This window comes from Physeter macrocephalus, chromosome 6 (genome assembly GCF_002837175.3).
Source record: "Physeter macrocephalus isolate SW-GA chromosome 6, ASM283717v5, whole genome shotgun sequence".
Lineage (NCBI taxonomy): Eukaryota > Metazoa > Chordata > Mammalia > Artiodactyla > Physeteridae > Physeter > Physeter macrocephalus.
Window position 1 is genome coordinate 64,620,201 of NC_041219.1, and position 23,301 is coordinate 64,643,501.

At 37.8% G+C, this 23,301-nt stretch overlaps 1 protein-coding gene and 1 long non-coding RNA gene across 2 annotated transcripts in view; one reads left to right on the top strand and one right to left on the bottom strand.

Annotated features, from left to right (window-relative positions):
- SLC15A5 (solute carrier family 15 member 5) overlaps positions 1 to 23,301 on the bottom strand; it is an 83,941-nt gene that overhangs the window by 30,276 nt on the left and 30,364 nt on the right. The window contains 2 exon segments of the mRNA XM_007100395.2: positions 7,100 to 7,288; positions 18,806 to 18,992. Of these exon segments, the coding sequence (XP_007100457.2) occupies positions 7,100 to 7,288; positions 18,806 to 18,992 (376 nt within the window).
- Positions 1 to 23,301, top strand: part of LOC102990584 (uncharacterized) — a 70,483-nt gene that overhangs the window by 1,015 nt on the left and 46,167 nt on the right. Inside the window, exons 2-3 of the long non-coding RNA XR_447315.4 lie at positions 3,725 to 3,800; positions 13,694 to 13,759. This is a non-coding gene — a long non-coding RNA (uncharacterized lncRNA). The remainder of the gene's footprint in view (positions 1 to 3,724; positions 3,801 to 13,693; positions 13,760 to 23,301) is intronic.

Sequence of the window (23,301 nt, forward strand, 5' to 3'; positions counted from 1 at the left end):
GCCCATTATTACTCTGCTAGTTAATTATTAATCCTGTGCTTTTCTCTTGCTAGAACTTTTGGTGCGGTATATAATTCATGAACACACTTTGCCAGCTCTCTGCCTGCTGGTGAATCTCTCTTTGATGTCATTTTCATCGTTTTGAAAGCCTCCGGTTCCCTTTTATAGGACTTAGCACTTCAAGTCCTCCGATCTCCAATTCCAGGCATCTACTTGCATGTTCTGATCTTTTTCAACTTTGGTGATCATCAGCTTGATTTTTTATGCTCCATGATACTTCTTTCGGCATGTTGTAGTATAGATATGATCAACAAGTCTGCCACTATTCTAAAATTCTCATTTTACTGTGAAGACTCTGTAAAAAATATTCAGTGTACAGGAAAGCTGGTCTTCTTGCCAAAGAGAGCTGAACTGTGTCTCCAGGTAGAGGGTGGTTAGTGTTTTGCAAAGATGCCCATCACAGCATATGCGGAATCTACAAACTATAGGGCCAGAACTGCCTTCCTGAGGCACCTGGTACTAGGGACTCATTGCTGGAAATTTCTTTTACTCCAGTTGTTCTTAAACAGTCAAAATGTGTTTATTGCATCTGGTGAGGGGTTATTTTGAACATGTGGAGAAGCACCACAGAACTAGAAAATGGAACTTTATACTATTTCCATTTTCAGGTCATTTTTCCTTCCTCATCCCTAAAAAGCTTCAGCTTTGAATCTCATGTTACCCAATTATATCACCTAATATTTCCCTTTTGTGCTGTCAGCCACCAATCTCTAAGACATTTTCCTCTATTTTTCAAAGTCATCAGCTCCCCTCTAATGGTCACACTCTCCAGTTCCACTTCTGCCTTAATCCTTGGCAGTTTTAACACACACATACATATAGATCATCCTCCCAACCTTCCATCCTGCCATCTCTTGGTTTCCCAGTTCCTGACCTCCTTTCCAATGTCCTTGTCCTCCACTTGACATCAGCCACTCACACCCATGGTCACACCCTGAATCTTGCACCCCAGACCAGGGTTGTTGAACTACAGTCAGGTAAGGTCCAGCCTGCCACCTTTTTATAAATAAAGTTTTATTGGAACATAGCCACAGCCATTCACTGTATATTGTCTCTGATTGCTTATACACCACAATGACAGAGTTGAGTAGTTGTAACAGAGAGTAGAGTGTAAAACCTAACCATTTACTATCTGACACTTTTAAGAAAAAGTTTGCCAACCCATGCCCTAGAGTAATAATTGTCACCACTCCATAATCTCAACTTTGTGCCTTCCCCTCTGACTACCACCTTCCATCTTCCCAGCTTACTCTTGACTACTCAAACACCAGAATGCTTGTCCTCCTTCAGGGCCTCCACTCCATTACTCCTTTTATTATTTTCACCTCTTTCATGCCCTTCATGTTCTCACTACTCTTTTTACTCAAGTTAAGTTCCACTGGATGAGTTAAGTTCAACTGTCAGAGTCATATCCTTCCACATTTCCTCATTTCTTTGCCTGTCTCTTGCTTTCTGGAAATTGATTGGCAAAACACTTCTTTATCTGCTCTCTCTGCTCCTATATCCATGCAGTCTAATGTGGCTGGAGAAAACCTTATAACCCCGTTGACCAACCCATTTTAAATTCCTGCCCACAAACCTCAAATGGCCTCCTTATGCTCCGTGGTAACTTCTATATTATCTCCCCGGTTCCTTCACTCCCCATTGTTCTAGACAACCACTATGCGCCTTTCCCCTCTCTTCCAACCCCCAAGATGTCCTCCTTCATCCTCAGCTCATGGCTTGGCATCCTACTTCACTAAAGATATCGAATCAGCTGGAAGAGAATATCCGTAGAATCTCCACACCATATTTACATACCCATGAGTTTCTGCATCTACACACTCTGCCTTCCAAACTGTCCCCATTGATGAACTATGCTTGCTACTATCTAAGCCAAATTCTCAACTTGTATTTTCCTGACACCATCAACTTTCCCTCTCTGCTGAGTCATTCCCACCAGAATAATCTGTGATGCCATCATTTTTCTTCCTTAAAAGCAATGCAAATAAAAAACCCTTTCTTAACCCCATTCCTTTGTCAGCTACTAGATCATTTCTCTGTTTCCCTTTGTAGCAAAGTTTTTCAAATGAATCGTCTCCAATTCTTCTTGTCCCGTTATCCCTTAAACTTATTCTGGTCAGGCTTTTGAATGTTCCCATTCTGGGCATACAAAAAGCTCTTGCCAAAATCACCCATAACCCACAGATTGTTTAATCCAATAGTCAATTCTCAGTCCTCAGCTTGTTTGATCCATCAGCAGCATTTGACACAGTTGATTATTCCCTCCTCCTGGATACCTTTTCTTCATTTGACTTCTATGACGTTGCATTCTTGGTTTTCTTCTATTCTCAGGTTCTTTTCTATCTCCTTTGCAAATTTCTCATCTTCTCCTGAATGTCTTCATAATGGAGTGCCTCAGGGCTCTCAGTTCTTGAATCCTCTTCTCTGTCTATACCGACTTCCTATGTACCCTGACTCCCTTGGTGATCTCAACTAGTCCCATTACTTTAAATACCGCTGAAATGCTTATGACTGTCAAATTGCATCTGTCCCCTGCTTCAGTACCAAATCATAGGCTTGGATATCCAATGCCCTATTTGATATCTCTGTTTGACAGCTCATCCTCAACATGTCCAACATGAAACTCGTGATCTTCTCCTCAAAGCTTGCTCCACCAGTATCCTGTTATCTCTCTATAGATGTCAACTCCATCCTTCCAATTGCTCGGGTCAACAACTTTGATGTCATCGCTCACTCCCCTCTTTCACTCTAGTGGTCTGTCTTCAAATATGACTAAACTTTGACTATTTCTCACTACCTATACTGCTTCTTCCTGTTCTGAGACACTCATTTGTCTTCCTTAGATTATTACCTCCATGCATCTGTCCTTTTCCTCACCAGTTTCTCTCTTCCTCACTCCTCCAACTGCATGAGACCCCTTGCACTTTCTTGCCAGACACACCTCCCATCTTTGCATTTACTGACTGCTTTTCCAGCAATGATGTTCATTACATATATCCATGTGGATGACTCCCTCAACTCTTTCAAGTCTCTGCTCAAATGTCACCTCTCACTGGGGTCTATCCTGACCAATCTCTTAATGCTGCAACCTGCTCCCTCCCTACTTGGCATTTCTGATTCCCCTTATCCTTTTCTATCTTTTCTTCTTTAGCACTCGTCAACTTCTAACATGCTCTATGATTTATTTATTACATTTATCGTGTATTACCTTTCTCCCCTTGGTAGAATATAAGTTCTACAATGGCAGAAATATTTTCTTTCTTTCTTTTTTTTAAGCTGATGTGTCTTAAGTTCCTAGAGCAGTGTCAGGCATATTGTAGACACCCACACAGTATTATTTGAATAAACAAAAACAAGTTACGAGATAGCTGGGGTATACACTGCCATGATTAAGACATAATTTGAAGTGTTTTTTTTTTTTTCTTGTGGATCATCTTCAATGTCCAACATGACTTAGGGGGGTGTAAAATGTCCACTGAAATTTGGGAAGTGATCCACTGTGCTTGCTTTCTCAGTGCTAACAATGTAGGACACTGTCAGTAATTTGAATAATATATTTTTATTATACTCAAATAGAAATGGCCATAGAGTTCATTCATTCATTAGTTTATTCAATCAAAATATACTTATTTATCACCTACCATGTATGTGTACTTTTCAGGAGGGAAGAACACAGAAGAATACAGAGATGAAAAAGAAAGATCAGAAAATGTACTTCAAGACTCTACATTCTCATGGTGAGAGGCAGGCAATAAACATACACTTATAAATATGAAAATTTTTGATTCTCACAAGTGTTATTTAAAAAAAATGGAACAGGGTAATGGAATGGAAAATGATGGGATGACCAGGGAATCCTCTCTGACGAGATGGTCTTTGAGAAAACTCAATAATGAGGAGAAGCTAGCTGGTTGAAGAGGAAAGAAAAGAGATTCTAGACAGAGAGAAGTTCAAAGGCCTTGGGGCAAAAATAAGTTTGACACCTTAGAAACACAGAATGAAGATCATCAAATTTCTAGTGAAGTGGTCAGGGGAAAGAATGTTAATAGAATGTGCTTGGAGGAGTACACAGAGGCTGAATCATGTGGAGTCTTACTCACCATTTAAGGAATTTACCTCCAAATTCCTATTGTGGAATTTTAAGCAGGGGAACGATAGGACTGATGCTTTAGAAAGAGCAGGATAGCTGTTAAGAGAATGGGCTCGGGCAGGAGAGGAAGCAGGGAGACAAGTTAGGAGGCTCAGAAAGAATTGGGATTAGAGGACTTCCCTGGCAGTCCAGTGGTTAAGACTCCATGCTCCCAATGCAGGGGGCAAGGGTTCAATCCCTGGTTGGAAAAGAACTTGCATGCCTTGTAGCGTGGCCAAAAAAAAAAAAAAAAAAAAGGATTTGGGATTAGAGACCAGGTAGATAACTGTCTCACTATCTAGTGAGACAGAGCCGGATTTATTTGTCATTTTTTTCATTTTTTAAAATTTTATTTTTAGTGAAGTACAGTTGATTTACAATGTTGTATTAATTTCTGCCATACAGCAAAGTTTATTCAGTTATACATATAAAGACATTTTTTAATGGTTTTTTTTCCATGACAGTTTATCTCAGGATACTGAATATAGTTGCCTGTGCTCTACAGTAGGACCTTGTTGTTTATCCATTCTATATATAATAGTTTGCATCTGCTAATCCCAAACTCCCAGTCCACCCCTCCCCCCACCCCTCCGGCAACCACATGTCTGTTCTCTAGGTCTCTGAGTCTGTTTGTGTTTCATAGATCAATCCATTTGGAGACAGGGTCAGATTTAGATTATATTTCAGAGGAAAGACAAAGACTTGCTGTTGGATTGGGGGTGAGAAGTGAGGAGAAAAAAGGGACCTAGGATGACGGGTGAGAAAGACACGATTCTGCTTACACTCCCAGGTCTCCTGGCACTCACATTGTGGAAGGTGTGGTAGAAAGAGTTATGAGCCGGACATCTGTGCTTGAGCCCTGAGTCTTGGACTATTAATTTATGTGAAAGATAGTAACAAAAATAACAGCACACATTACTGCTGCTAATACCGAGTGCTGTCGATATATTCGACACTCTGCTTTTTTCATTTACGTGAAATATTTCACTTAGTCCTTACAATATCCCTTCCGCATTTTCTAGATGATGAGAAAGGCTCAGAAATGCAGAATAATTTTGCCAAGGTCACACAACCAGTCAGTGGCTGAAGTGGGTTTGAATTCAGATCTGCCTGACTTTAAGACCATAGATATTAATAGCTATGCTGTACTGCTTTCCAGAAGAGTGATTCTTGATGTTACAGTACAAAACACCCTTTCACATTTTAAGTCATTTAATTCTCAAGAAGTAGGCTTCATTCCCATTGACTGTTACACTGATGCTGTGATATAAGGAAGAATTATAATTATTTCCATTTTAAAGATCTAAAAGGTGAAGCTTAGTGGTTAAATGAATTTTTAAGGTCACACATGTAGTAAGTGACAAAGCTGTAAATCAAAACAAAGTCTTCTGGTCCCTACCCCATGAGCTCTACAGAGAATAAGTCAGTTGACTTAGTTTGACCTCAGTTTCCAGATGGGTAAATTAGGGATGGGTGGACTAAATTATTTATACTACATGATCTGCCTTTTTAAGTCTATGTTTGTAAGTGCCTCTCTGGCTTTTGTGTGTTGAACCACAATTGCTTAGCTGGCTGGGGATTTCCTGACTGTATTCACTCATCACCTTCATACATTACCTTTCTTCACATCTAACCTATAAAATTCTGGCTGACTACTTGCAACAATTTTCTGGAAACATCAGGGAAGTCACAAATATTTGTGTGGTGGCATTCTTTTATACTTCTTTTGTATTCCTTGTAGTGTTAAACAGTGATAGCCACATTTTAGAATCTCATGAAACCTTTTATTTCATGTGGAATGAAATGATTTAAAATTGTAAAAAAGAAGTCTAACATATATATGACTGTAATGACACAATTTTATTTTGACTTTTTTCAAAGAACTGCTTCAGTATCATATATATGTATGTGTATGTGTGCATGTATACACATAAAATATATATTTCTTTAAGAAATTTAAGAATAACTGAAGATAATAGAATCATTGAAGATTTTAAACAAGTGAAATGGTAGAATTGTCATTTAGGATAATTACTCAAAAGGTTGTGAACTGAGTAGCTAGAACGGGAGAGATGTTAAAGGTAGGAAGAGTTAGGAAGTTATAAAAATAATCTTGGTAAAGTATAATTGGTGCTTGAGTTACAATCAGGATTCCCCATACAGGGAACTATAAGGAAGATAGAAGTATAGGTTGCAATAGATCACACTGATAAATACACACACACACACACACACACACACATTTCTGTGCAAGAAGTCACAGAAATATTTTGATGAATTTTAAAGTGGCTAGTTTAATTAATATCAGCCATCTAGATATGCCAGAGAACGCTTGATTTTTAATAAAGTTACTCTGAACCTGTCTTATGAAACACTAGTGATCCCACTTAATTTAGTGTCATTTAATTTAAAGACATTGAGTTGTCTGGAAAATTGACTCAAATTTTCATTGCATTTGCATGCTTATATACTCTCAAAGTATATCAGAAATGTCATTTTTGGAGGGAGTATATATGTGAGTTTATCTATGAATGAGAGGGAGCGGGATGGGAAGAGGTAAGGGAGAAGAGGAGAGTTTGCATCTGCATATATCAGCGGTGTCTTCTAGATTTACCAAAGTTTTTTCCTCCTGTCGTGTATCTGACCAAATGATCGCTGCCTTTAACCAGGTTAGTAAATCTTCTGTTCCATTCTATCTATATTCAGGTAGAATTAATCATAGTCTGTATGTAGTAAAGGAAGGAAGAGTAATTATACATTTTTTAAAAATGAGGGTGATGCATAGGCTTGTTCTGAAGCATTGCGGGAAATCTCCATGGTGGGACTAGATCTCCAGCTGCTTGAGGTGATGTGTTCTGTGTGAAGACTCAGTATGTTCTAACAGGTGGTGAAAAAATTGTTACTCACAGGCTGGGTTGACCAGAGTTTCAGCCACTCCAGGTAAAACGTATCGAAGAACCAGGTGGAAACAGGTCATGGAGGAAATGGTGACAACTTTGCCTGAAAGAGGCTGCTCGACTGGATGGAAGTGCTTTCTGTGTATTTCAGAGAAGCCAGCTACCATCACAGACAATGCAGCAGAAAGATTGCCAGCAACTGAAGAAAAAGTGAAAAAGAAAAAAAAATTTAAAAGAGCCTCCAAATCAGTGTAATAGGCTATAGAATTTCTTACACATGGAGGATGTATCCTCAACATCTGTTGTTTTTGCTGTTGTTCCAGGGATATCCAGATGCCAGCTAACTGTGTTGTGTGATTTTCCTGTGCTCAGGCTCTGGTCTCTCAGAAATGGCTACATTAGTTCCCTATTTCCTGACTTACTGGTTACATGGCCTCAGTTATTTAACCTCATTATCTCTTTCCTCAGCTCTAAGATGGGGTTAAAGACACTTACTTTGTAGGATGACTATGAGATTTAAAGACAATATACAGTTGTTATTGTAACGGTTCCTGGTAGCAATTAGTAGCAATTATTATTGAAGCTAAAGCAATGGTTTTGAACTTTTATCCTCAGATAAGTTATATTATTCTGATAACTTTTTAAGATATATCTGAATCAAAAATGATTTGGGAAAATTTTAAATAAAATGATCTCTTTATAAGATTTTAATTATTATTGAAAAACAGTTTTGAAATAAGCATTATCAGTCCTCAGTTTTCTGACATTTCTCTAATCTTTTCAGAAGAAGTAAAGCAGCTATTACAGAATTAAAGACTAGAAACTTTTGCTTAGGAAAAAAATATTAAAGGTGAATTAACTAGGAAACAAATATAAATGGAAGCAACTATTCAGATAGTGCTTCAACTTTTCTCTTTTACTTTTAAGGAATTATCTAGGAAATTTTGGTTGAAAATGAGTAGAGATTTTGTTACGGTTTTGGTACAGTTTATATCTACTGCAACCATTCCGTTTCTCAATTTATCATTCATATTACTGGACTTAATCCCATTGTTAGAGCAGAGGCAAACTTTAGCTTGATGGAATTTACTTGAAATTTAGAGATAGTCACCTTTTGCTAACTTGCATAAAATTTCAGATAAGGCAAAGCTTTCAATTCAGAAAAATCAATCTAATGTTTAAATAGCTTAGTGTTTGTTTTGGTTGATAGAGAAACTGGTAGGTAAATTTTTTGATTGTATCTCAGCATTTAAATGTATCCATAAAATCTGCTCTTTACTGAGACCTCAAGAAATAGAAGGTGTAAAAAAGGAGGAAATCTGAATAACAGAAAATTTGAGGAATTTTAAAATTTATTATTACTTTAAATTAGGTTCCATGAAGGCCCATTCATAATGAAGTAGAGATTTTGGTTCTGTTAACAGTTCATATTTTAGAAAGGAATTTTAATATTATCTACCTTTAAGATAAAATTCATCACAGGATTTATCTAGATTACTTGGCACATTAAGACTCACCAGAAAGAGACCTAAAATGTCAATTCAATTTAATATTTACTCTGTTACTGCTATATGTAAAGCAGTTTGCTAGGGCAGTTGCGGGAGGGGGTGTAAGATAAAAAATACTTGTTCTCAGTCATTGCAGACTCATATTCAATTCTATAAGAAGAAGAATTTACTTCTAGCTGGAGAAGTGAGATAAATCATTTCATGCTTGAAAGAAAGAAGGGTTTCAATAGGAGGTGAAGGCAGTACAAATGGCCTGAGCAAAAGCACAGAGTTGTGAGGGTGTCCGAAAAATTTTCAGAATGGTGAGAAACTCAAGTTATTTGGGAATCAGGGGAGAAGATAGATTGGGGTCAGATCATAAGAGGCATTTAATATATTTTTAGGAATTTGGAAATTACTCTGAAGGTAATGGACCATTGAAGGTATTAGACACAAGTGAAATGATTAGAACTGGAATTGAGGGTGATTACGCTAAAGGCCATGTGTGCTGGTTGACAGAATGGGAGTGATATTGAAGGTAGGAAGATAAGGAATTAAAAGATAATCTTAATAAAGTATAAAGGAGTTTTGAGTTACAATCAGGGGTCTCACTTCTAGGAAATATAGATGGCAGAAACATAAGATGCAATAGATTCCACTGATAAAAACCATAGCAACTGAAGCAGGGATCAAGGAGGAAGCAGATGTCATTGTTGACTGTGAGTCTAGGGGACTGGAGAGATGCTAGTAACAATAATAAAAATACGACTCACAGTAGATATGGAGAAAATAAATTTGATTTGGGGTTGAGTGAGAGGGGCAGAGAGATAATCTAAAGAGAAGTGGTCAGAAAACAACCAAAAATGTGAGTCCACGTGCTGCAACTACTGAAGCCTGCACACCTAAAGTCCATGCTCCACAACAAGAGAAGCCACCGCAATGAGAAGCCCACGCACTGCAACGAAGAATGGAATGGAGCCAAAATGGAAGATCCCACATGCTTCCACATCCTGCGGAGCATGTGGAAGATCCCACATGCTCCGTGGCATGTGGGATCTTCCCGGACCAGGGCACGAACCCGTGTCCCCTGCATCAGCAGGCGGATTCTCAACCACTGCGCCACCAGGGAAGCCCGTGTTCTTTTTTTTATATATAAATTTATTTATTTTATTTTTGGCTGCGTTGGGTCTTTGTTGCTTGCAAACGGACTTTCTCTAGCTGCGGCGAGCGGGGGCTACACTTTCGCTGCAGTGCGCGGGCTTCTCACTGCAGTGGCTTATCTTGTTGCAGAGCACGGGCTCTAGGCACGCAGGCTTCAGTAGTTGCAGCACACAGGTTCAGCAGTTGTGGCTTGCGGGCTCTAGAGCACAGGCTCAGTAGTTGTGGTGCATGGGCTTGGTTGCTCCACGGCATATGGGATCTTCCTGGACCAAGGCTTAAACCCACGTCCCCTGCACTGGCAGGTGGATTCTTAACCACTGCACCATCAGGGAAGCCCTATGTTGTGTTCTTATCACACACAAAAAATTTTAAACTATTTGTAGGTCAATCATACCTTGATAAAGGTTTATTGTTGTTGTTTTTTAAAGAGACTTATTGGATTATTTTAGGAGGGTTCAACAGCTGATCAATAGGAATTGACAAAAGAAATACAGAGAAAATGAAGGAGAGGAAATTATTTTTTAAAAATAACAGAACATTTCTCTGAATGAAAGAGTCCACCTGGTGAATAGTACAGTGGTTGAAAAGACCTTCACCAGGGCACAATAATGACATTTTAGAATATCATAGGTAGGGAGAAGAGCGTTCCAGTTACAAAAAGAGGTCATAAACATAGGAATGAACATCAGAAGGGCACTGGGCCTCTCAATAGTCATTCAAGTCCCTGATGACGATAGAGCGATGGTTTTAAAATTCTGAAGAAAAGTGATTTCAACTTAGAATTCTATGTACAAACAATTAATCAAGTATGAGGGTAAAGAAGACTTTGTAGTCACATAAGTACTTGGAAATTTTACCTCCACATACCCTTTCTTAGGAAGCTGCTTAGAGATAAAGGGTAATAAAAGAGGGTGTAAACCAAGAAAGTGGAAGAGAGGTAAGAATGAGACCTAACAGAGGCAAGCACCGTGCAGCAGATCTAGAGTCGAGATAGAGAACAAAGACGTGGAAGTCTGCAAGATTTCCGGAAGAAAAGGGGCCATTAGTACATTACCCTATATGTGTTAGTACTGGGAAAAAGCTAGTGGTCACTGGTAGAGCAGTTTGCAAATTTAAGGAAACTTTTTAATTAAATAACTGGTGGGAATTTCCTGGCAGTCCAATGGTTAGGACTTCATGCTCTCACTGCCAAGGGCCCAGTTTCAATCCCTGGTCAGGGAGCTAAGATCCCACAAGCTGTGTGGTGAGGTTAAAAAAAAAAAAAATTGGGGAAAATCACCTACTTATTAAATGCAGAAAAATAAATTCTTTCTTTGGTTTTGCAATGATATATATATGATTATTGTTTAAAAATATTTTATAATCATATTCTTTAGCAATATTAACTTAGACAAATAACACCTAAAAATTAAAAATGATTTACCTCTGGAAATTATGACTGGATATAGAGAAAGCAGGGGCCAGACACTGTTACTTATTGTTAAAAAACTTTCAGTACTATTTGTTTCCTGACCTACCACACTTCCCTGAATCTCAGATTAATTTAACTATATGAGGAAACGTTCTTATGTACCACTGTAAAAGGAAAAAATGCTGCCAATCTAGCATAATATGCAACCCAATTTCATACACACACACACACACACACGCACAATTGACTGAATTGTGTTCCTTCAAAATTCATATGTTGAAGCCCTAAGCCCCAAAGTGATTTATTTGGAGACAGAACCTTTAAAGAGGTAATTAAGGTTAAATGAGGTCATAAGGGTGGGGCCCTGAGCCAATATGACTGGTATCTTTGTAAGCAGAGGAAAAGATACCAAGTGTGTGCATACACAGAGGAAAGGAAGGGTGACAACACAGCAAGAAGGCAGGCCATCTGCAAGCCAAGGAGAGAGGCCTCAGGAGAAATTAAACCTGCCAACACCTTGATCTGGGACTTCTAGCCTCCAGAACTGTAAGAAATAAATTTCTGTTGTGAAAGCCACCTAGTTTATGGTATCTTGTTCTGATAGCACTAGCAAACTGATCACAGATATGTTCAGATATTACATACAAATTAAATTGTTCAAATTGTGCAATTAAATTGTAGGATAGTCCCGTGAACTTTAAAGAAGGTGTTAGGTAGATAGAAATAAGTTTTCAAAATTTCTTGGCTTTCTTGCTTCAGAATTTGAATTCTATGAGTATCTTCTATGATACCTCTCATTCTAACTAATTTAGTGTAAATCTAGATAAAAAATATCATGTCCACCCCCCCTTTTTGTTTTTGGTTATCACCTGTCCTATGTAAAAAGGCTTATATTGATATTTTATCCAGGAATGTTTATAGCATTAGAGGCAACACTTTAGACAAGAGATAAGCACATTTTGTAAAAGGCCAGTAATAAATATTTTAGTTTTTGTGGGACAAAAGGCAACATTTTGAAGATATGTAGGTACTTATGTTACAAGAGATAGAATAAATTTCTACAAATTTTTTTATTGATGAAATTCAAAATAATAATTCTGTTTTTGGGGGGATGCAATTTCACTTCATTGGTATTCAAAGTTATCATTTCTTATCAAATCAATTGCAAATGTTCATCTGTGAAAACAATTCATAATTTGCAAACAGTGCAAAAGCAAATCGTGGGCCAGATTTAGCCCATGAGTGTAGTGGTTGGCCAAACCTTGGTTTAATCATCAGTTTTTATTGCCTACTGATGAATTTTAGCTCTGACTTGATGCGGAATTGTGGCATTTTTACCTGGGCCTCTGTTTCCTGTACATAGGCGTGAAATGTGAAAGAGAAGTCTCTTGGCCTCTTGCTCTGTCCTTGAAACTCAAAGTATAGTCCCTGATCAACAGCTTAGGGATCACCTGGAAGCTTGCTAGACATACAGAATCTCAAGCTTCATCCTAGAAGGACTGAATCAGATCTGCATTCAACAAGATCCAAGATTTCTACACACATTAAACTTCTCTAGCATAGAGCACTATGAGACCTGGTCTAGGAAAATCCAATGAAAGATAGTTCTCCAGACAATTTCAAGCAAAGCACAAATATTTAACTCATTTACCTAGATATTTTAGGGCAAAGTGTATTTTACCTGAAGCATCTAGGTAACTACATTTGCTTTTTATTTGCTACTGCACTCTGGTGCAAGTGAAAAATGGCTTTTAAAAAATTCATAACAAAGTTGGATTCCAACGTAAATTTAATCTGCTCCATTTTTATTCCTAACTTCTATTAGATCATAACTCGTCCAAAGCAGAGTGCAGTTTATCAGAATGTACACATTTTACCCCTCTAGCAGATCTGTATTTACAAGATAAAGCACATGGTTCCAAAGGAGATATTATATTCAGATAAATAATGTATGTTTTAATATTGGCTGTGTGATTGTAGACAGGTCTATAAAAGTCTTAAAGCTCTTATAGTTTATTCTATTATCCCACCATGTAATAATTTTCCAAACTAGACCACAATGAAATTTTTAAAAGTCAATTTATTCAGACATTTCGGTTGTACTTGCCATTTCCTATTGAAGCAGAATCTAATACTACAATATAGATATGTTAAGATTCTTCCATTATTGGCTAAATTTACCTCACTGAGGAAACAATGGTTTTTTTATGTGTACTTTGATGTATGAGTCTCTGATATGTAACACAACAGTAAGTATGGAATTCTATTGAGTCCTTGAGAAATTGCCCTTAGATCCATGATTTTGGAAAATTCTGAGAATATGAAATTAGCTAATGTAATACTAATACTAATACTGGTGTCCATAAAACACTCTTATAGAGACAGCTGTGATTTTATCGTCATACATATCTGCTGCCTTTGTGGAAGATCTTTCTCACCCACTATTAGAATGGCATATGTTTTTTGCTTTATTGTTTCTCCTACTAGTGGTATGTTCCTGTATTTGAATTGAGCTATCCATATTCTGTCTTTCGTTTCTCTTTAGACCACTGGGAACTCACTTCAGGAGATTCAGCTTCAGTTTGTGTTTTAACTTCTGAATCTGGAACAGGTAACTCATTTACATGGAGATCAGTTATACAAATGTATCTGTAAGGCATAAATTATTGCTTCAGATGGCTTACTAGATGGTCTACTTCACCTCAAATTTAATTCCAGTGTTCATGTCAACTTTAAAAGTAAGAACCTGAGAACATTAACGTGCTTTTATTAAACAAGTGAACAACCGAATGAACGAGTTATTCAGGCTAGGTATTTGCATGTTACTTCTTTTAGTGTTTATACACTTCTTCTTGCCAGGTATTTTGCGATGGGTATACATTGTGATGTTTCTTGGAAAAATGTCACAGTTCCAAAAACTATAATAGAGAAAAAGTAGTTTTTTTGTGTTTTTTTTTTTTTTTTTTGCGGTACGCGGGCCTCTCTCTCTGTTGTGGCCTCTCCCGTTGCGGGGCACAGGCTCCGGACGCGCAGGCTCAGCGGCCATGGCTCACGGGCCCAGCCGCTCTGCGGCACGTGGGATCTTCCCGGACCGGGGCACGAACCCGCGTCCCCTGCATCGGCAGGCGGACTCTCAACCACTGCGCCACCAGGGAAGCCCGAAAAAGTAGTTTTGATGAAATATTCCTACTTTCAATGAAGGTGATTGGATCTCTGACTTGGTTTTTAATTTATCAAGCATTTTGATTCCAACCAAAAAGAAATTTTATATCACTGCCAATTATTAGAACTAGTAGAAGTTAATGGTTATACAAAAAGGAACCAACACCTTGGCTGTACCTATATCATAAAAGACTTTAAGTTAGAATTTGAATTTTTAAGTTTTATTTTAAAGAGGAAGGTCTGGCAGATATTTGAATATACTTCATCTGCATTTCAATATCAATGCTCCTTAAAAGCCAAGATAATTGCTACCTACTGTGTTGTACACTTCTGCTTTGTATAAGGCTTAATAACAATCTTAATTAGGCTAATTTTAGTCAGATTAATACTTGTGTGTGTCAGCACTAGCTACTACATTTAGTAGCACTGGCTACTAAATGCCACATACTGCAGGGCTTTAGTTAATGGTAAGGAAAGGAAATACTTATGGTATTTTTGAACTGAAAAAGGCTAAAACAAAGGATATCCAATGATGACAGAGGATAAATCATAATATCACTGATTCTAGATTTTTAGTGTATTAAGATTGACTTTTAAACAGACAAATCTGTCACATGTAACATTAGGAAAATACAGTCTTGATGAAACACTCTGAGCGTATCAAACCTTTGCCTTTCACAGTTCTGGAAGGTATGGAGATTTTTTATTGTTGGTACTTTGATTTCTTTAGCTGATAAACTCAAGAATGTCCTATCTTGAATAAGAAACTCCTCTTTCGTTGCACTGTTTATGAGCTAGATGAAGGAAAGTGAGCTCATTTTTTTCCCTTTATTAAATTTCTAGTTTGACCAACTGAATGAGATTTCTCTATCCCTCACTCTTGGCCTGGGCTGTGATTATCCATGTCAAACACTAGGCATCGTCATTGTCTATACCATCTGCCTCCTTAAACATGATGGGGAACGACTGAATGTGAAAGGGAGTGGGGGACTCCAGGAGCAACTACTCATTGTGATGACAAAAGAATTTTTCATTCACTTCATAGCCTTAATTGGAAATCACAGTCAGGATTCCAAATTAACAGTGATAACTTCTATAATCTAAGAACTATGTATGGCTGGTAAGTGGAATAATGATAATGATGATGATGATGATGATGATGATGATGATGCAGTGGGCTTAGAATTAGAAGGTCTGAATTCAAAGAAGACATTATCTTTGAGACCCTTGACCTAGTAAATGATGAATTATCATGAAGTTAAGTGGGGTATGTATATGAAGGTGCCTAGGTTCCAATTAGGAATTCATAAATATTTGTATGTTCATAATTTATATACTTATATACTTCACTCACATTTTCAAGGCACTTGGGTTCAAAGTGAAAGTAAATTTTAATGTTAGATTAATTCAGTTATGTACATTACTATCAAAAAGTACCCTAGGTTTATGTTTATATGTCCTGATAAAACTTATTAATCTTCCATAATCACAAGCAGAATATGGAAAACTTAAGCAAACATTCAGTTAAAAAGATGCATACCTCTTTATATTCCCATAGCAAAATATTATGCAAACAAGTGAACAAGTATGTAAATGAACAAATGAATGGAGTCTGGCTTAGAAACAACTGAATTCAGTATTCTGTATGCAGAAGAATATAGCTCAGTTTTTTTAGATGAATCTAGTTTTTTTCTTTTTCCTGCCCAATAAGTCTGTTACCAATCTTCATAGGGAATATTTAGTTCATTAACATCAAACAATATGTTAGATAACTCTGTCTAACTTTCCTCTATCCAGAAAAGCACACACACTTCTTTAAGAATAGACATGATTTCAAGAGCGGAGAATTGTCCAAGAGAAAGTTGCTCATATTTCAAGTGAATTTAAGATTTCTTATTCTCAGGATTTTTTTTTTTTTTTGGCTGCACAGCATGGCTTTTGGGATCTTAGTTCTCCAACCAGAGATTGAACCCGAGCCCTCACCTGGTTAGCAGTGAAAGTGTGGAGTCCTAACCACTGAACTGCCAGGGAATTCCCAGGAAGGATTTTTGTGTGTGTGTGTGCGCGGTACGCGGGCCTCTCACTGTTGTGGCCTCTCCCGTTGCGGAGCACAGGCTCCGGACACGCAGGCTCAGCGGCCATGGCTCACGGGCCCAGCCACTCCGCGGCATGTGGGATCCTCCCGGACCGGGGCACGAACCCGTGTCCCATGCATCGGCAGGTGGCCTCTCAACCACTGCGTCACCAGGCAAGCCCCCAGGAAGGATTTTTAAAGGAGTTCTTTCAGCCATGTTGTATACCATATTTCTCTAAAGTAGCCCAATTAAAAAAATATTTTAGTACTAAAGCATAATTTGGAAGCTTAGACTCAATTTTCATGATTCTGTACAGGACTGCCAAAGTTTCTGGTATTTTGCAATGTAAATTTACCCACATTTTTTTCTGCATTCAATATATTAATAGTACGCTTGCTGTGGGTAGGTACGATGTCTTACTTTTATTTTGTATCCTCAAATAGTGCCGAGCATTTACTAATACTGTTTTGGATTTCACTGGCAGACAAAAAAAGGACTTTTTAAGATTTAAGGACTGTCAAAACCTTTTAAGATTTATAGTTTGCCTAAACCTACGACAATAAAGAATGTCAGGGTTACTGGCTTACGGAATAAATCAAAACAGAATATGCACTAAAGACCTCTACAGTTGAAGATAAAATAAACTAGGGAGAGTTTAGTCACTTTGAGTTCTTTCCAAAAACAAATCTACTTTGTGATGTGATCTGGAGTGATCTTGTTGATGGCTTTGGTAAATAGGAAGCACATACCCTAAAATGTAACTTATAAACAGAGAAACAGCAAAAGTTATATAATAATGGGTTACTAGAAGACTGCTTGGTCTTCACAGATCCCTACAAGGGAGGAATTAAGAATAACAACTGGTTAACCAAGAGAAGAGAATCTTTCAGTTGCTTGACCTTGGCTATTTCAGTGAAATTATTTCTCAAGTCGACGATAAGACATAAAGCTGCCATTTCTTAAATAGCATTTCATGCTATTTCTTAAGCGTTTCAAACTCCCTTTGTTTTGTGTTTATACTCACCAAACAATGAGACCTGCCCCTTGCAAATGATGACTCAATATTAGTTAACATTTCTAGAGCTTTCACTCTGTGTCCCAACTGGGCTCCAGGTACTGATGTCACCCTGAATGATTTCAAAAGTCTTACAGAACAAAGGGACCCAAAATTTATCTCGGGCATGCCCCTCAATAAAAAAAATAAGTGAACTAGAAGACAAGGAAGGTTAAGTGGCTTTTCCATTTCACTCAGGAGCAGCTCAGTAGCAGAGCAGGGGCTGAGAGCCCCATCTCTGGTCGTTAGATTGAGCCTGGTTCTCCTGTACCATCGTTTGTCCTCTTGTTCCACTGCAGCACCTGAGGGACCACAGCGAGGCAGAGGAGAGTGTGACCAGAATGCTACTCCTCTCCCATTTCATTGGCAGAAATTTTATTTTACAGTCTATTGATTGTGTTCTGAGTAAGAAGTCCTACATTTTTTTTCACTTTAAAAAATGGGAATAGACCAAAGAATCCGCCTGCTAATGCAGGGGACACAGGTTTGATCCCTGTTCCAGGAAGATCCCGCGTGCCGCGGAGCAACTAAGCCCATGTGCCACAACTATTGAAGCCCGCGCTCCACGAGCCCGTGCTCCACAACAAGAGAAGCCACCGCAAGGAGAAGCCCGCACACTGCAACGAAGAGTAGCCCCCGCTCGCTGCAACTAGAGAAAGCCCACGCACAGCAATGAAGACCCAATGTAGCCAAAAATAAATAAAATAAAATTAATTAATTAAAAAAAAAGGAGTAGACCATAACAACAGCAAGGCTGTAATTATGTGAGGTAAGGGATGTGTTAACTAACCTTATTGTGATAAATATTTTGCAATATAGACTTGCATCAATTCATGACACTGTGCACCTTAAACTTATACAGTATGTCAATTATATCTCAATAAAGCCGGAAAAAATGTTTGAAAATTATTGTTATACACTTTACTATTGGAAGAAGTACTATATGAAAGCTGTGAATACAACTAACTTTTAATAAATTTTTCTGCTTGTTCAGAAGTTAAAGCCTCCCAAGTATAGCCCAGCGTTATTTTTTAGGACCATTACCTGTGTTAATTTTTAAGAACATTCTCAGCATCGACTTAGGAGTAGAGACTGCTTTGAAGAGGCCATTTGGTGGCACTGGAAATTTGCACCGAGTCTTTATGTGTGTCTTCTGAGGAAGCATAAAAGCATGAGAAGAAAATGGGACACTGAAGTCTTATGTAGAGATTTGAGAAGCTGGACATAATCACTCTCAAATTCACCTTCTTCCCAATTTGTCAAAATCAGACTACTCCAGAGCATATAGCTAGCTTAGATCCTAGTACAGTGTTTTTTTATTTTAAGAGTTGTAAACCATTCACTTGAAATGGTAAGTTGTACTTACTAATGCATGCCAGCAGAAATGGGCCATCTCTCGTAGAGGGAAATAGGCAGGTGCTGAAATACTCCATGAAAGGAGCTAAAATTAGTAGTGGTAGGATGCTGACGACATTTATTACTGCAACTGGCAGAAGAAATCCACCCAAATTCAGGTTGGGATTCATGGTCTGCAGATAATATCCTGAAGGAATCTGTATCTGAAAGGGGAAAGAGCCATTCAGTAAGACAGTGGTTAAAGTAACTTTGGAGGAAGTGTCCTGTGGCAGATGGCTTGTCCCTTGCCAGTACTCTGTGACAGATGAGCTGGATGTTCCCCGGGTCTTCAAGGTCATGATTATGAACTGACAAAGGAGAGTAGGAACTGTGTTTAGTCTATTGACAATTCTACTGATTCTTTACGGATGAATATTTTGTCATCTAGTCTATCTTCTTAATTTTCCTTGGAAAAGTAAAAGTGACCCTAATTTTGTGCTTGGGATGACACCTAAGAAATCAAGTAATAGATTTTGCATATAAGCAAATAAGCTTTTTGTTTTTCCCAACAATAAAGCAAAAGCCAGTAGAAAGTATTAAGACTTTAATTTTCACCGGGATTAAAAAATAGTTTGGGGCTAGACTAGATCCTTTAAATAGCATCGAGTCTGATGGCGAAATAGGTAAGAATGATTTTTCCCTAAGAAGCGGGGACCCGGTGAGGAAACACATTACTTGTTGTAGGCTGTCTTTATAGGCTCCCTGGATTGGCCTTGTTTTTAACATAAGCCAAGTAAAACGAGAAAAGGGAGAGAAAACATACTTGTGTCTATACTCTCCTTTTAAACTAATTGTGTGGCACTAGAGGACCAAAAAGGGAACTCCATGAAAAAAGTTGCACAATAAAGTAGCAGAAATGAAAAAAAAAAAAACCAAAACACCAACAACACCTCTACCTCACTGGAAACCCTCAAGGTAGTGTTAGAATTTCTTCATTTAAAAAAAAATCCTAATACTAACTAAAACTCTAAGATTAACTTGGAGTCTCTTCAAGTATTCCTAACCTCTCATTAGGTCACAACATCAGAACTAAAGCACAGTGTCACAGGAAAAGGGGCATCTCCTCACTTTTCTAGTTCATGAGCTGTGTTGCAATAATCACATCTTTGTCATTATCATTAGTAGCACAGAGTATTTCTTTAATTCCCAGGGGCACACAAAGCTACTGAGTGGCTTGGTGAGAAAGTCAACCCAAGTCTTGTCCTTGAGGAATGGAGTCTCCATTTTTTCTTACAGTGTGTGAACTACATTAGGAGTCCTGCCTTACCTCCATCCTGGGAGAGCAACCCGGCTCAAACATCCAGATGACAACTTCTTGTTTGAAACCTTCACTAACTCCTTCTCTATTATCAATTGTGCAATTCGAGAAGGTATAAGGAGAAGCAGAGTCATAAGTCAGTACAGCTGCTAACCAGCCAGCCAGTTGTAAAATGAGCCTATTGCTATTATGTTAACTGCCGAAACCCAGGAATGGACCACATTTTCACTGAGATTCTTTCTATCTGTATAAAATATGTCCTGGTGATAATTTATCTTCCAATCTTTAATTTGACCCTTGGGATTGCAAACAGGATTGTTCTGGTTGGGTACAGATGGCAAGAGGGAAGGGAGTATTAGCTAGTTCTGCCTTAGTTCAATCAAAATATTAAGCATGTATCCCCAGTCAGAGGAAAATGAATGATGGTTTTTAAAATAGTGCTGGCAGCAGAACTACTCTAAGACTGAAAGGATCTCAGCACAACTTGGAAGTTTCTGTTACTGATTTCAAGCGAGAATTATTGTTAACAGGAATAAAGTTATTATCGGCATGAATCACAGACACAGAAACCTGTTAACTTAATAATGTGGCAAATGTACTATTAATCTTTAGTGAAGCAATATTAATATATTGCATAATCTAAAAAAAGGCCCCGATATCTTGAAAGCTTGAAATCATTTCTGCTTCTGCCTCAAGTTCTGAAATCATCTCCTTTTAAAATTTTAAATACTTTTATTTCATACAAGCCTCTGAGAATTCAGGAATAACTGCTGTCAATAGAGATTCATTTTCACCTTTGAATGACCAGTAATGTCAAATGGCAACATCATTGGCCTTAATATCAACATATTTTAAATGTATGTCTTGGAACTGAAGGTCAATAATGGCTACTAAATTTAAAATATGGAATTCGATGATGTTTTATTCTTGGTATTTTGATCGCCTTTATACTGGTGATTATTTCATCTGGAGGCAAAAATCTTATTCCAGCCTATCCCAATGGAAGTTTCCTCTGCCTCCCTTGAGAAGTACATTCTAACCATTTCTTTGAAGTTTCTGGTATAACATTACTGTATATGATTTTGGAAACTGTATAGTCTGCACCAGGGATTTTTAACCCAGCTGCAAAAGAGGCATAGTGGGTAACAGCAAAGTGTGGGCATTGATACCAGCCTGGGGTAGGGATAGCCACTCTGCCATATGCTAGTAGGGTAACCAAGAACAAATTGCAAGTTACTTAATGTCTCTGAGACTCAGATTTAGAATAATAAAATCTGCCCTGTAGGCTTGCTTTGGGGGTTAAATTAGACACTGTGAAGTCATCTTTTAGAGGCTCTGACACATATAGGTGGTCAATAAGTATTAGTATTTGTTCTTTGCAATAAACTAGGCATCTAGATTTGGTGATATGCTTAAAAATTAGCTTATCAAAATTTATTATAATTTATGTTAAATTTAAAAATATGTAACAGTTTGCAGAGAAGACTTGAACTTAGTAAAAAAAAAAAATCAGGTGTCACTACATTATGAAAGTAAGAATCAGTAATTTGTGCTATTTGCACAGAAGGTTCAAGGCATACCATGGAACCATTAGTAATTTTGTACTCATGATTAATCTCTCCGTTCTGTTTTCATGATATTTTTAAAAATTTTAATACATTTATTTAACCCAATAAAGTAAAAATATTTTAGCATGATCAATATAAAAATTATTAATGAGATATTTACATTGTTTTTTTTTTCATATTGAGTCTTCAAACTCTGGTATTTTCACGTATAGTATGTTTCATTTTGGACAAGGCACATTCCAAATGCTCAAGAGCAACAAGTGGCTACCATATTGAACAGTACAGTTCTAGAACAATATGGGAGACAGTGATTAAAGTGTGTGGGATGCAGATGGTGATATGTTTTAAAATTTCACCTGTAGATATGCACACCTTATCTGCTCACCTACACTACCCTAGAACTAAATAGGCATCATGCTTTTACTTGTGTGTCAAAGCTGTGGCTTAGAGTGTCTATCCAAGCTTACAAAACTACCATCTTTCTCCTCCCCTTCTGAGGTTAAAAGAATACACCCACTACCAAAGCATGAAGTCTAACCATCAACAGTTAGCAAAAGACCTTAGCTGGTTGAGGGCTCTTATGATTAAAAGTTAGGAAAGCCCATCACAACTCCAGCATTATGTAGCAGCTAATAAATAGCAGTGGTTACATTTACTTATTGCAGGAGCAAGCACCCAAAGTTTAATGTGGATTCTCTTAGTTCAGTTATGTTAAAATAATCCAAATAATTTCCAAGCAGTTACTCTATCATCTGAAATTGCTGTGTTTGAATACTCCTGGCATATGTTAGAAACAGCTAACCTGGATTTACAAACTGTTTCTACCCTGTAATGATAAATGTGTTTAAATGAGTTTCTTGGAATGGAAGGGGGAAGTTAACATGAGAATAGAGGCTACCAGATCAGACTTCAGCCTCAGTGAAAGTATTTCCCAACACCAAGTCTCTCTGATACCATTGCTGAAAGTTTGTTTTGTTTGGCAACATGAAGTGAAATATTAACTCCTGTGAAGAAACAGTTTTTGGAGTTGAGGTTTTAGAAAAAGCTGATTCATTTGGCTTGTCTTTACTTACATTTTCTGTGTGAATATAATGTAATATTTTCTGCTGCCTTTTTCTTTAAGAATCTGAAAACCCACTTAGTAGAAGAGGATGGATGTTGGTCTCTAGCAGGGGTGACAAAACAATCTCTAGCACGTGAATCAGACTGCGTACTTGGAAGAAGTCAGGGGAGCACATCCCCAGCTTCTTTCAGAATCTTGGATGTAGCCCCTCTAGATTTTAATATTTTTATATACAGCAGGTTCTTATTAGTCATCAATTTTATACACATCAGTGTCTACATGTCAATCCCAATCTCCCAGTTCATCACACCACCATCCCCCCACCGCTTTCCCCCCTTGGTGTCCATACATTTGTTCTCTACATCTGTGTCTCTATTTCTACCTTGCAAAACAGTTCATCTGTACCATTTTTCTAGATTCCACATATATGCGTTAATATACAATATTTGTTTTTCTCTTTCTGACTTACTTCACTCTGTATGACAGTCTCTAGATCCATCCATGTCTCTACAAATGACCCAATTTTGTTCCTTTTTATGGCTGAGTAATATTCCATTGTATATATGTACCACATCTTC